Source organism: Atractosteus spatula (assembly GCF_055471065.1).
Source record: "Atractosteus spatula isolate fAtrSpa1 chromosome 10 unlocalized genomic scaffold, fAtrSpa1.hap1 SUPER_10_unloc_12, whole genome shotgun sequence".
In the NCBI taxonomy this organism is placed as follows: domain Eukaryota; kingdom Metazoa; phylum Chordata; class Actinopteri; order Semionotiformes; family Lepisosteidae; genus Atractosteus; species Atractosteus spatula.
The window spans coordinates 137778-153445 of NW_028296615.1; the positions used below are offsets into that span (position 1 = coordinate 137778).

Below are 15668 nucleotides of genomic sequence, written 5' to 3' on the forward strand. Positions count from 1 at the left end.
CTCTCTCGTTCCCCCACAGGCTCCACTAAGACTCTGGCTCTGTCCCTCTCCCTGGACGAGCTGCTGAGGGGGGTGGACCGCTCCAAGTTCTTTCGCTACAGGGGGTCCTTGACCACCCCTGACTGTAATGAGGCTGTGGTATGGACCGTGTTCCAGGAGCCTGTGAGGGTCAGCAGAGATCTGGTGAGAGACAGGCGGACGTGTGTGTGTGTCTTAAACATGTTTGTATTGAGCTGTTAGTGTCCAGTCAGTGTGTCTGTATTAATCCCTCTCTCTCAGTGCAGTGTTAATGTACTGGAGTGTCCAGTCAGTGTGTCTGTATTAACCCCTCTCTCTCTCAGTGCAGTGCTAATGTACCAGAGTGTCCAGTCAGTGTGTCTGTGTTAACCCCTTTCTCTCTCAGTGCAGTGTTAATGTCCTGGAGTGTCCAGTCAGTGTGTCTGTATTAACCCCTCTCTCTCTCTCTCTCTCAGTGCAGTGTTAATGGACTGTAGTGTCCAGTCAGTGTGTCTGTATTAACCTCTCTCTATCAGTGCAGTGTTAATGTATTGGAGTGTCCAGTCAGTGTGTGTGTATGAACCCCCCTCTCTCTCTCAGTGCAATGTTCATGTACTGGAGTGTCCAGTCAGTGTGTCTGTATGAACCCCTCTCTCTCAGTGCAGTTTTAATGTACTGGAGTGTCCAGTCAGTGTGTCTGTATGAACCCCTCTCTTTCAGTGCAGTTTTAATGTACTGGAGTGTCCAGTCAGTGTGTCTGTATTAACCCCTCTCTCTCTCAGTGCAGTGTTAATGTACTGGAGTGTCCAGTCAGTGTGTCTGTATTAACCCCTCTCTCTCTCCAGATTGACCAGTTCACTACAGTCCTGCACTTGGCTGATGTTTATCGCCCTGTCTTGCCTCTGAATGGCCGCAGTATCTTCTCCTCCCCTGCTGTCGGGCTGGCCCTGGGTGCGAGCTCCAGGGATGGAAGCAGTCCTGACCAGCTCCTCACTGGAGCTGAAAAGGAGCTGTACGTTCTGTCTGGCTAAGGGAACAGGGGGCCGTTGTTGAGAAAGTAATTGTTTTCACTCTACATCTGCATTTGAGACATCTTTCCTCTCTCTCTTCCTGAGTCAGGACCACTCATCGCTCTCTCCTTTGGGTGCAGCTGCATGGCTCCTAATCATAAACATAACATCCCCGCAGTAAGTTACAGGGGCTGTGAAGTCATTTGGGGATTGTATGATGTATGAAGCACATGAAATCATATCAGGACTTTGTGATGTCATGGTGGCACTGCTCTGTCTGTATCACATCCTGCTTATTCTGTGTTTTAATAATTACTACTGCTTGAGAATCTGTTTGAAATATTTAATAAATGCTGGGCAGTCCCGCCTGAGGAGATACGCCAGCACCTTCTCTCTGCATCGAACCCGAGCTCACACTCACCCTCCCCTGTCCTGCGACAGGACTTCAACACATTAGCACGCGAGTCACTGCCTCAAGCTGAAGTTACAGTTCAGCTACCTGCTTGTGCAGAGACCCGACAATCCCTGTTTAGAGGCTGCCAGGACCCCCAGATCTCTCCCCAGCACTGGCCCTGTCTCATTCTCACCTACTGATGACAACCTCACCTGTCACGCAGATGAAATGTCCACCTCCTCGGTGTCACTGTCCAGCCATTACTGGGTTCATCCTGGTGCCTCTGACAGGGAGTCTTCCTCGTGACTTCATCCACAGCCTTTAGATTCAGGGCTTTCAACTGGAGCACAAGAGCGGAAACTAGCTGGAAGTGCATCTCAAACTGAGAACAGGAGCACATCCTTACACAGAGGGTGGTGGGAGTCTGTAGCAAGCAGCCCAGCCATGTTCTTGAAGCTGATATACAGACTTCTTTTCAGAAAGAACTGGATGTGGGTCGACATTTCTTCATACTTCTTCATTGCTTTTTACAAGCCCACGTTTCTCTCCATGAAGAAAAAAATGTGTCGCTGCCACCAAACAGATGTAAAACCCTGGGCTGGGTTTAGGGTTTTGGGCTTTCATATGAAGAAAAACAGAGTTTTCACTGGCCGATTATCACACTTGATTGGGAACTGAAATAAAGAAAAAAGAAAAGAGTAACAGACACAGCGCGTCCACACCGTACTTCCCCCTGAGACAGAGATCAAATAAAACTGCTCTCACACTAAACAAACCACCACAGGAAAAATAAACCCAATAAGAAATAAAATACACAATACAGAATATGCTGATGTGACCCTGTCTAAGGATTAGACTGGCTGTAGCTGCTTACAGACACAGTGCTGGCTACAAACTACAACTCCCATAAACACCCTGAGCCACTTCCTGTCTGCGTCACAGTCCCTATTCCTCCTGGCTGTGGTGACATCAGTGGGTCCCTTCCCGTTCTGGCAGCTTCACAGCCTCCGGTGCGTGCAGGAGAGACTCACACAGGATTTCATTTTTAAAAGTTTATTTTCTTAAAATTAGAAAAAAAAACATGGGAGGGTTTCCAGAGATATTTACAAGTCAGGAGTACAGCAGGCTGGTAGCGAGTTATCTCGCCCTCTCTGGTACATGTTATTTTTCCCTGTTTATTTTTTTTATTTAGTATAAACATGACACAACATCATCATTTCTAAAATTACTATTATATTTATGACATCATCTCAGAGGACAGAGAGCTGGGAGAGAGTCAGCCTGTGTTCATAAGTCAGTGACGGGTTTAATCTCCACACTGACAGCAGGCAGCAGCTCAAGGTCCTTATCTGAATCAACAGTCCAGAAGTCAGGATAGATCTTCTCCCCCTGAGTTAAGACCATGTCAGTGAAAGTGTAGAGATGAGCTCTGGACTCCACTGTGTAAAAGGAGACCTTCCTCTCCTCAATATCCACACACACCCCCAGCTTCCTGGGCCACAGACGGCTGGGGAGATCAGTCTCAGGGTCAGTGAGAGCACAGAAACCAGGGTAAAACTCCAGACACCAGTAACCCTGCTGGGGAGAGAAGCTGAAATCTCCTTTCCTCTCTGCAGACTCTCTGGTCACTCCTATTCTCCACCACTCATTCACCTCCACCTCCCAGTAGTGTCTCCCTGAGGTGAAGGCCTCCCTGCTCACGACACAGGGACAGTAATCAAATCTGTGAAGATTGTCAGAGAGATTCTTCCTCTGTCCCAGTCTCACTATCTTCCCATCCTCAGACAGGCTGAGCCCACAGTGAGCTGTATCAGGGTCCAGAGTCACAGCAGCTGGGGAATAAAACAGCAAACATCACAACAGGCTTCTGCCGATTACAGTCCAATTCAACTCCATTAGACTGTGAAATGTCTTTGTCCCCAAACACACCGAGAGAGAAACACAAGTCAATTACTAATGACTTCTCTTCCCTTCCAGAGAAACGACATCTTCTGTCATTGTTTCACTGAGTATTACACATGGGAGTGATCCCCAATGTCCTCTAAATACAAACATTAAACATTAGTTTTCACAGCGATGAAACTTTATTTTTTTAAACGACATTATTAATGAACACAGGACCAACCAGACTGCAAGAGAAACTACAGCCCGACCACTCCCTTTCATACACTTCAAAACCCACCACAACGACCTGTATACTGTAAGAAACTGGACAGCCTGTCTGTTAAACCGGTTTATTTCAAATCTCAGCTCAGCAGGTCTTTCATCTTCTCTAAGACCATTTTCCTGATGATGCAAAATAAAAAAGTGCAGAATTCAAAGACTGCATAATGCCCGTTTGTTACAGAAAAAAAATATAGTGGAAAAAGCAAAGCCTTACTGAAATATAAGAAAGCTTTCACACTTACTTTGAAAATGTGAGGAAATATCCAAAGTATTCAATTTAAACCAGAAATAACACATCCAGAAACCCTGAGAGAAACAGAGGCGCTCATACTGACTTCAGACTGCTCGCGCTTAGCTGTCCGCATCTCTGACAGGAGACACCAGCTGTCAATCAGTGATCTCTATCCACTGAGAGACAGGGGCGGGGCTTATACATGATCAGAGCGAATGGAGGTTTTAATCAATTAAATTCAAGAAGCTTTATTCGCATAACCAGTGAATACTGACTTAATACTCTCCTGATACTAAATACTTAAGTATAAACTCTCAATACTTAATAAATACTACCCTTCTTTCGTCTGCAGGTCAATCTAGTGAAGATCAAAGAGATTCTTTTCAGTTCTTACTGTTTTATTCCTGGAGAATAGAAAGGCTGTAAAAAAGAGCCTATCCAGTACAAATAGTAGAAATATATTGGACATGGCCTGGAAAAATAGGTATCTACATGTGCTACATTTTGAAAAATCACTTTTGAAGAATTTTTTTTTTTGGGGGGGGTGGATATTTCTTCCTAGTGTGTGTACTGAGTAATATATATATATAAATCTGAAGTTTTAGACTTGATGTCCAGGTGGTTCCTTGAATTCAGACCACGAAATAGGCCTGTACTCTCTATCCTGTCCAAGATATTGCAAGATGTTCAGGACACAAACACTCCAGGTGGAAATGACCTTTGAGGGGCTGGAGGTTAAAAAGGTTCAGCTCTGAAAACTGGAATATTAACATAGACAGAGGAAAGAGGGAAACAGAAGAAGAAATGGTGATATTATAATGTTTCTTCCTGCTGACCCATCAGCCTTGTTGACATGTGAAGAGAAGCAGCCATTTCCCAGACAAGAGAGAGGCCTACAGGTTTCAGAGGAACCCCTGTACCAGAGTCCCACTGCTGCCTCTCACAGTTTACACACTGACCATCTCACACTAAAGAGACCTTCTGGACTCAAGAACACAATAACCCCAGACACTAGGGCTTAAAACAGCATCTCTACCATCAAGAAGAGACAGACCTACCTGCAGCACTGCACAGCCACTGCCATTCAGAAACACAGCGATAAAGACACTGTTAATCACAGACACACACTGGAACACAGAGATACAGATACTGTTAATCACAGACACACACTGGAACACAGAGATACAGACACTGTTAATCACAGTCACACACTGGATCACAGAGACACAGACACTGTTAATCACAGTCACACACTGGATCACAGAGACACAGACACTGTTAATCACAGACACACACTGGGCTCCATATTGAGACAAAGATGTCACTACAGTTTTCATTATAAATCTCATAGTACAAAAATTAAGGGGTCAGGGGTAATGAAATTCACTGGAGACCAGTAATGCTTTCTTGAACTGGTTTCTTTCAAGAGACTAAATGTTAAAATTACAAGACAACTTCAGACATACAGTATCAGTATTAAAAAAAAATCTGGAGCTCAGCTTCATTCACACTGAAACCAGTGTGAAACCTCCTCTTTATTGCTCATGTTCTAAGAATTGAAAAAATACATTAGTAATTTAGAAATATTTAAGAATGGACTTCTGTGATGTGTTATTTTTCTAATTTATTGTTAGTGTTGCCCAGGCTTTTCTGATCCAACGGAATTGCCCTTTTGGGAGCTCTCTGCCCCCCAGTTTAAATACCGCTCTGTCCTCCACACACACTGTTCCCCAGCACACTGACAGGGAGAGAGCTGGAGCCCAGCAGGAGCTGTGATTTTACATACAGTGGACTTACGCAGGTCAGGGATGGGGCTGCCTTCACCTGTACAGAAGAAAGGAGAGGGTCAGTACTGAGCTGTAGTGTCCTGGTGGACACTGTGTCAAGCACAGACAATACTGGGGTTATACCCCAGACAGGTGAACAGGGCAAAGGTCATGTAAAGATATAGTTTATAGTGTGACAGTGCGTGGGTTATCAGGCTGTGCTGCTCGCTGGCTTTATGTCTAATATCTCTGAAGGAGATCAAGCACCAGCGTGAAAACTCTCACAACCAGCTGCCCACTGAGACCCAGCAGTGTGGGCCTGGCCAGTACCTGGAGGGGAGACTCTTGGGAGAGCTGAGGCTGCTGCTGGAAGAGGTGTTAGTGGGGCCAGTAGGGGGCGCTCACCCTGAATGCTCCAGTACAGTGACGGCGACACATATCCTTATTATGTAGGATCAAGAGGTCAGCAGTGAAATAGTGTTCTTACCGTCAGTTGTGTAAATATTGTAATAATGGATTTTGTAATCTCCACTATGTTTATTAAAATGCTCCACTGTGTATGATTCATGATTTGTACCCATGACTTGTAGTCTGCTACAGACTGTGAGCTTTTCATAGTAAAAAGGTTTTGATTTAGGTTGTGTGATTTTATAGCTCAGTCAGTCCAGCACAGACATGACTCCACTGGCTGAATGACAACATGATCACTGTGAAAGGAGATGAGGTTTTCCAAAGGAATATGATGTGAACCTGCAGGGAATCTCAGTTTACACTGATTCTCATTCTCCTTAACCTTTTATCAGTGCATTTCTCACCAGGAATCAATACTAATTAATATTGGTGCTCAATAGCAGTACTGTGTCTGTATCTTCACCAGGAAACAGACCTACCTGCAGCACTGCACAGCCACTGCCATTCTGAAACACAAAGATTCAGACACTGTTATTCCCAGTCACCCACTGGACCACAGAGATACAGACACTGTGAATCACAGTCACACACTGGAACACAGAGATACAGACACTGTGAATCACAGTCACACACTGGTAAGAAAATGTCAGTACAGTCAGTGCTGTCAGTCAGCAGAGTTTCACACATTGTACATACAGCATCTGCAGAAAGAGAGTAAGCATTGTATTAAAGACCTTAATTGCTTCTTACCTGTTATTATACCAGAGTTTATACTATAGTCTGCAGTCAGTTCATTTCAGGATCCCCAGTCTCCACTGCAGTGTGGATCAGAGTGTCAGTGAGTGTGAGCAGCAGTGGCTGTAAGACTGGAGTCTCACTCGGTAAGACTGAGCAGCACAATGCAATAAGACACACAGACACATCACAGGACACCCTGGAGTCTTGTGCTTGAGCCACTGAGAGAGATAAGAAATAAATACAGTCTGCAGTCTCCAGCACTGAGGGATATTTCATATTTAAATAACCATCCATTAATACTGAATTCTGTTCACTGTTCAGTCAGATGAGTGAAAGTGTGGGCTGCTCTCACACAGACTAAGGGTCCTGTACCCACAGTGACCAGTATCACTGACTGAGATACAGAGATGTCCTTCTCACTGGTCATACTGCCTGATCTCTGGACATCAGCTGGACAGTGAGAGATGACCAGTCACACACCATGGTGAGCACATCTCCACACCAGGCCTGATACAACCTTAGAAATACCGCAAGACTACGCCCTATGCTATCATTAACTGTGGCTGAAAAGCTGATCAACATATTTGTATTCTCTCGAATTGACTACTGCAATGCTCTACTCCCTGGGGTATCTAAATCTACTCTGAACAAGCTGCAGTATGTCCAAAATTCAGCAGCCAGAATCCTGACCAGGTCTAGTGCAAGTGTTCACATTACTCCTATGCTGGAGTCCTTGCACTGGCTTCCGGTCAAATTCCACGTAGACTTTAAAATCCTCATGCTCACCTATAAGGCTTTACATGGCTTGGCACCTCAATACCTGTCTGAACTTTTATCGCCCTACTCCCCACCTCGTAACCTCCGCTCTTCAAATTCTGCCCTCCTTACTGTCCCCCAAGCCCGTCTACATTGTATGGGCGACAGGGCCTTCTCCTGCTATGCCCCCAAGCTCTGGAACTCTTTGCCCAAGGATATTAGAAAGTCACCTTCTCTAAACTCCTTCAAATCCAGACTCAAAACCTTCTTCTTCAGAAAAGCCTTTACTTAACTGGTCCCATTCTTCACCCCTCTGCTCTTCTTAGTACCACCTTCCACGGTCTCCTCTATTGTTATTGTTGTATTGTTGTAATTATAATTGTGTCCTATCTTGTGAAATCTTCTTATTTATTGTTGTAGTCTTCTTATTTATTGTTATTGTCATCCTGTAAAGCGCTTTGAGAAGCCACCTTTAAAGGCGCTATATAAAATAAAGTTTATTATTATTATTATCCAGGAAGACTGACAGAGACAGTATTAGTCTGACACAGACTGGGGCCCAGCTGGCTGAACACAAGCAGTCAGAGCAGCTGTGTTGTTCCAGCATTACAGACACTGTGTGTGACAGCAAGACATAGGCAGGACCCCCACAGTGTCAAGATACAGACTGTTCACTCAGGACAGGGGGCTGATGGGCTGTTGTCAGTCTGAAGCGAGATTTTGTGAAGAAAATGTGTCTTTGACACATTAGAAGAGAGCAAAGAGGACTGATATTCATACAAGCAGCATTTCTTACTTTATAGTTTGTGCTGCCAGTTAGTTTCTTTCACCCATGCAAGTGGTCTAAAACTAAAGTTTTCATTAAAATATTAATTTTCAAAATGTGCATTGGGACCAAACTGAGAGTCAAAACTGAGTAAGATCTCCTTATTTAAATTGTGGTACAGGAATGTCTCTATTTCTCTGTAGCTTCTATTGCTTTTTTAAATCTTCACAACTGATCAAATACCTGTGTATTACTGACGGATAATACAATTCAGTGCAATATAGTTCATTACAGTAGAGTACAGTAAACTGCAGAACAACAGTGCACTCAAATATAATTCATTAGTGTTTGTATTGGTGGATCTGTGATCTCAGAGACATAGAAGATCACTTACCCAGTTCTGTGAGGATGACAGAGATGGCTAGAAACAATAAGACATGATTTAGACCATCAGAGCTCCGGTGTCTGATGACACTCAACTTGGTTTAAGTTTTCAATTTCAAATTGGCAGTTAATAGCTCCTTCCATAAATAAACTGTCAATTATAAGAAAAGTGTTAATAAACAAGTTGTTCTACGTGGACCTTTTATCATAATAACAGACAATTCAGTTAGAAAACTGGTGCAGGATCATTTACAGAGGAGCTCCTGCTGAAATCACTACAGGACACAGCACAGAGAGTCTGACTGATTTACTCACCATTGAGTTTCTCCTGCCCTGTAAAGAAACACAGACAGGACAGTGAGTGACACAGCATCAGGGCTGCAGAAGCTGAAAAAAAATACATCAGCCATGTTTTCTATTACAAATATTCAATATTTCACTGCACAAAATAACATAAGAGACAGAATCCTTGCAGGTCGTTCTGCTCCTCTAGCCATACGTTTGACAGTAATTGATCCACAGATCTTATTCAACCCTTTCTGCTGTGAACTTCCAAAGAACTGACCCCTCTTATCCCTGTTCTCTCTGATAGATGAGAAGGTCTGTCTCTCTCCAGGTCATCTGTGATTTCTGTGATAGATTAGCAGGTCTGACACTCTCTACCATTCATCTGTGATTTCCCCTTTAAGGGTCCCCACCCTCTCCTGTCACATGATCATGTTTGACCAATGAACACAGAGCTCATGAATATACTGTTCCAGACTGAGGGAAGGTCACTGCCATCATGGGCTGAAATAGACAGGAAGGGTTAGGGGGTCTTTGAATGGGCTTCACTATGGTGACAAAGATAGATACTCTGGAATCAGAGGACTGCACTACTCTGTAAGTGAATCCTTAAACTACTACAGCTGTGTGTGGTTGTCAAATCTTATTCTAATATTGAAATGTAAAAATGTATTTACCTGTTTGTGCTTTTCTGCATTAATCATACTGTACAGTAGCGATAAACAATCTAATGAAATACAATGATTACACACAACTCTGCACAAATATTGTATTGTACAATATTGTGTAACACAAACAGAAATATTTTTATTTCATATAGTACACAGAATTATTAGAAATTGTGTATAAATAGAAATTAGAGAAAAGTTAATTTTATTTTACTTTTGCTTATTAAAAATATACTATACACAGAGGCTTTAAGAACATATTGTACTGTAATTTATATCAATTGTAGCAATCCTGAAGCCTGAGCACCTGACCTTCATCGTGCAGCTTGCCCTCTCCTCTCTCTATAAACAGAGTCCAGTTTCCTTTCTCTGTCTCTCTGGCCATCACTCTCTCCCTCTACCTTCTTCCTTCCTGTCCTCTCTGAGTGACCAGCACGCCTGTGTCCCTAACAAGGACAAGAGACCAGTTCACTGCACTCCCAGTCTCCTGCCTCTCTCATCCTCCTGTGCAGAGGGAGACTACAGAGAATCACTACAACATATTGTATTTTCAAGACATGTGATCATTAGGCTAAGGAGAAAGAACAGATTAAATGAATCTTCTTTCACAAGTGTCACCTGTTGATCTGTTTTGAGCAATGAAGGGCTGATTCTGGCTCACTGGTATAATGCAGTGAGTTTATCTCAGGGTTTGATTTGTATTATAGATGTTTGTATTATAGATAGCTGCATCAGTAGCTCTGCTGGGGTGTAGTTCTCTATAAAGACTAGAAGATGCTCTGGCTCTTGAGCTAAATGTTTTAATTTTTTTCTTCCCACTGGCAGTCAGTTGTTATCAAGAGGAATGTCCTGATCTGCTCATACACAGAGGAATTTTAAATCCTTCCTGACACAGACATTCAAACACACACACGTGTCTATATATAATGAGCACATACTGTCCATTCTTCTCCACTGGATCACCAGAAGTACTGATGCTGCTACAGTAACAGCTGCTGTTAGGAAGAGAGCCACCATCCATCCAGAGGGAGCAGGGAAATAGTCTCCTGGAAAACAGGACAGGAGTATTATCCCACAGGCACTGACACACAACTAGTAGGGTTTGTTACTGACAGTGTGAAGTAAGATTTTTGTTCTATTTCTAATATAATGTACACATACTGTAGAATTCATGTTTAGCTGTACACTGATTCAACCCTAAATAGACCCCATGCAATACCATACTCTTCTGGGAAATATTGTTTTAGAATCACTCACTTTTTTATGTTTCTACTGCCCAGAGTAGTATTGTACATTTTGTATGGGTATGAGTGATACTCCATTGCTCCTCTATTCATACTGTCATGCTGGTGTGATTCTCTTTATTTGTATGGTTGTGGTATCACTCTGCACTGGGAAGTATTATTCTGTTAGGGTCCATGTGTGTCAGGTCTCAAGCCTCTGTAGACATGTCAACCAGGAAGCCTGTGTCATTATGTCTTGTAAAAGAATTTAAAGCCTACAAACAGCATCACACTCTGATGAACTAATGCATATACATTTTTTTAGATAGATAGATACTTTATGGATCCCATGAGGGAAATTGCAGTGCAACAGAAGCTTAACACAGTCAACACAGCCACAGTGTAACGAATGATACAATAATAATAGTACAATACATACAGATGCAGCCATTCAAAGTGCACGGCACAGACACATACCGGAGGTAATTGGCTACAGCCTCGCGCACTGTGACGCGCGATGACGCAAAATACCGCGGTACGTGATTGGTTGACCGACAGGGGCACTCGTGGTGCTTTGGTAGGTCGTAGAAAGATTTAAATGTCTTTACTGTGCCCGTTTAAGTATTGAATATTTATATGGAATTTTACCACTGAAGGGAAATCTTAGTAGCTGAGCATAAAAAGAATGGGAGCATACTGTAACGCGTGTGAAGGTCATAAATGATATTAATTTTGGAACATAAACATACAGTATATGGCTGGTCTCGGTACTTTAAAGACAAAATCCACACCAGTATTCCATTTCTCCCTAAACATTTTAAGCATCAAAGTCTTTAACTAACGTGATACCGGAGTCAACAAGCATACTTTTAGAATTTGATTAAAAGGGAATATAATATGGAATTGCGTATCTAAAGAATTTAATAACAATATAATTATATTCATGTACCGCAACACAAGCCAGAATCCAGCCGGAGCCATGACTTTTTTTTTTAACAAACATTTCTTTGAAAAAATAAAACGTTTCCCTGGGTCAGAGATTAAATAAAACTTCACTCGCACCAAACAAATTTATATTTCTAAATATCACAACATGATCGAATTTAAGTCATTTTAATAACAATGAATAGTCACCTATGCGTTACAATATAAGCATTTATATTGATTTAAATTGCGTTTTGATTTAAATCGCAAACGCGCGTTTAAATATATGTGTTTTTTGATTCACAATCAGACAAATGCAACATAAATTGATATCTTTGTCTTCTAAGTATCTTAATAAACTTTCAGCATAGCTTTCTCCCCGTTTAGATTTATTTTTCTTGGGATCTTGGGATCAAACGTGGAAAGATTAGATTGTAATTGTTTTTATTTTTTAAATACATTTTAGAAAAGTGTAATCTATACTAAAAAGCTGTACACCACCTGCTATAAAGATACATATTGTAATACTTTCGGGCTCGGATAGGACGGACACAAGAACTCAGACTTGCGGAGTTAAAGCAAGTTAAAGCCTTGATTTTATATATCACCTTTAAAAGTGGCATCTCAAAGCAATACAGTAGATGTAAAAACAGTTAAAAGGACCACAGATTACAAAGTAAATACCCAACACTGATTGTACCCATCTGTCATGCTAATAAAGCACCTTGAATTGAATTGAATTGAGAGAGAGGGGGGGGGGAGCTAGCGAGAGAGCACAGCCAGGACAGACAGGCAAATAAGATACACTCCACAGACATTCACAACAGCGACATATCATAAAACATTTGCACATAATGTTAAATTATTACTTGTTTTTCAGGAAGTTAAAAAAACACTTGAATTACTTATCCAGTCTCTCGAAATAAAATCATTTTTCAAGCAATGCAACTAACGTCGGGCAAAGTGTTTTTTTTAATCCAACATTGACAGCCACATCTTAAATCTTGTCAGTCAGCTCTTTTTTTCTCTATTTGAATTGTGGCGATTCAAACAACTTGGGATAACAAGTGGTCTCAAAGTCACCGAGCTCACAGAGTGTCAACAACAGATGACATTTTCCTTAGTCCTTCCTTAGTCTTCCTGAAATTGTCAGAATATGAGTGAATAAAAGCATTTTATTAAAAACACATTTGCGTTTGTTTGGGAGCTATATTATGTATTTTTCATATGTAAGATATAATGATGTGTTCCTGCATACACATTGCACGACTTTAAAAGCTAGAAAAACAGGTTTCGATTCACATTATCTGGCAAGCCTTGTTTTGTCAAAGGAAAATTCTATTCTACTCTGAGAATGTAGGGGGAGGAAGAATGCCCCTGGTCTTTTTACTTACTGCAATACACCAACGCATTAGCATGTTAAAGCAATTTCATTGAGGAGCCTAGCTTTCTTAACTAGTAAGTACTGTACTTACTGGGTTTTGAAGGGTGGAGGTGTCTTTCGCTGGAAATCTCGCCCCCTTCTACTTTGAAAATACCTGTGAAACCGGTTTAATTCGTCACAGCCAGCACTCCCGCAGAGAGGGGGGTTGTACTTGCAGTGCATCGGTATAGATGGGAAAGCCAGAGCCGAGTCAAGTCTAGCCATGTGTGAGTCTAGTCTCACAGAGCTTCAACAGCAGATGACAACTTGTGAGTTCGATTAAGAATGAATAAAAGCATTTCATTAATAACGCATTTGTGTTTGTCTGGGTGCTGACAAAGTAAAAAACAATTACTTTTTGACAATGAAGAACTGTGTGTGTGTCTCTCTCTCTGCTGGCGTTTGTAATCGTTTTTATTTTTAAATACATTTTAGCAAAGTAATGTACCATAAAAGTATTGTGAGACATATTTGGGTTAACATGTTCAGTGTTCAGTGTGTGGTAATTTGTTTGGTGTGAGTGAAGTTGTATTTAAAATCTGACCCAGGGAAAAGTGTGGTGTGGACGGCTGAGGAGAGAATACAGGCTCGCGCTGTATCCGTTATTCTTTTTGTCTTTTTGAGCCAGTGAAAGCTCTGTTGTCCTTCACATGAATGCCTGAATCATTGTACCGAACCCAGGATTTTACAGTATTTTTTCTTTAAAATACCAATAACAGCAACATACAGTTTACATAATATGTTGATGTTCCAAAATTAATATCGTTTATGACCTTTATGACCTTCGTTATGCTCTTCATAATGTCTAAACCGGAACACATAATTATATCTCATTTTGTATTTCTTTTTAAAAAAAAAAATGTTGCTATTGTTTTTATCCTGTAAAGCGCTTTGAGGAGCCACCTTTAAAGGCGCCATATACAACAAATTTAATCATTATTACTATTGTTAATTTGCTGGACAGAGAGGTGAACATTATTATGCAGAAGACAAAGATAGTGATTTACGTTGCATTGTGCATTGTTCTGCTGTAATACAGTTTTAAATAATTAAAAGTCTAAACAGTTTCAACTTTATTTATGGGTTTTAAATAAAGGCGATTTAAATCAATATAAATGTTTATATTGCAACGCATAAGTGACTGTTCATTGTTATTAAAATGACTTAAATTCGCTAATGTTGTGATATTTAGAAATATAAATTTGTTTGGTACGAGTGAAGTTTTATTTAATCTCTGACCCAGGGAAATGTTTTAGTTTTTCAAAGAAATGTTTGTTAAAAAAAAAAGGCACAGCTTCAGCTGGATTCAAACATGCAATGTGTGATATAGGAGTCAGGAACCTAACCCACAGCACCACCAGCAAGGTTGCATGAGGTATGTTGAAAAAGCCCTACAAACATTATCAACAGACATCGTACAGCGTGTACTATTCTTGAGTTGCAGTACATGAATATAATTATATCGTTATTAATTTCTTTAGATACGCGATTCCATATTATATTCCCTTTTAATCAAATTCTAAAAGTATGCTTGTTGACTCCGGTATCACGTTAGTTATAGACTTCGATGTTTAAAATGTTTAGGGAGAAATGGAATACTGGTGTGTATGTTTTCTTTAAAGTACCGAGACCAGCCATATACTGTATGTTTATGTTCCAAAATTAATATCGTGTAACGCTTACGGCCGACAGGTACTGTGCAAGAGCCGGCGTACCAGAGCAGGTGACGTCACCGCCCTTCCCTGTGATAGCAGGACTACAGCTACTGGCCTGTAGAGAGATCTCTCTTTAGCTCACCAGGCTGGGTCCCTGCTGAGTGATGCGGGAGTCCCGGGTTCGAGCCCCCGACGGTGGGGGGCCGACCTAATGCGGCAAGGGCGCCCGCCTGAGCCCCCGTTGTGTTACATCGTTTATGGCCTTCACACGCGTTACAGCATGCTCCTATTCTTTTTATGCTCAGCTACTAAGATTTCCCTTCAGTGGTAAAATTCCATATAAATATTCAATACTAAAACGGGCACAGTAAAGACATTTCAATCTTTCTACGACCGACCAACGCACCACGAGTGCCCCTGTCGGTCAACCAATCACGTACCGCAGTATTTTGCGTCATGATGCGCGAGGCCGTAGCCAATTACCCACGGTACGTGTCTGTGCTGCGTACTTTGAGTGGCTGCATCTGTATACGTATAGCCGTATTTTCACCGTGATATATACGTATATTCGACGAATCACTGCCCACTGGGTGTGCGGACCTTTTCTTATTTACCTTGTGCAATCATTTTTCATAAAATGGAATTGTATTATAGCATGAACCCCTGGCGATTTTCTTGATACGTTATATGTGCTCTTGTTTGTATTGTATGTATTTTTGTTGTTCAAATAAAAAGTAAAAAGCACAATTTTCCGGATGCAGCTGCTGTAAAAAAAAATGAGATCAAGGGTGCTGTACGCAGAGGTCTGAAGCCTGCTCCACAGAATAACTTTATCCAGAAACTTTATGTTAAAGAAGTCGAGATCTCGCC

General features: G+C 41.6%; 1 protein-coding gene and 1 long non-coding RNA gene across 2 annotated transcripts in view; one reads left to right on the plus strand and one right to left on the minus strand.

The window, feature by feature from the left end:
* The window catches only part of LOC148812976 (carbonic anhydrase 4-like), a 127315-nt gene extending 125932 nt beyond the window's left edge, over positions 1 to 1383 (plus strand). Inside the window, exons 11-12 of the mRNA XM_088908454.1 lie at positions 20 to 183; positions 843 to 1383. Of these exons, the coding sequence (XP_088764580.1) occupies positions 20 to 183; positions 843 to 1028 (350 nt within the window). The 3' untranslated portion in view covers positions 1029 to 1383. The remainder of the gene's footprint in view (positions 1 to 19; positions 184 to 842) is intronic.
* Positions 1384 to 8591: 7208 nt separating this feature from the next.
* Positions 8592 to 10740, minus strand: LOC148812986 (uncharacterized). Its single transcript, XR_016086287.1, has 3 exons — positions 10512 to 10740; positions 8936 to 8953; positions 8592 to 8657 (listed from the first exon to the last, which is right to left on the minus strand). It is a non-coding gene; the product is annotated as an uncharacterized LOC148812986 (long non-coding RNA).
* Positions 10741 to 15668: the final 4928 nt, after the last annotated feature.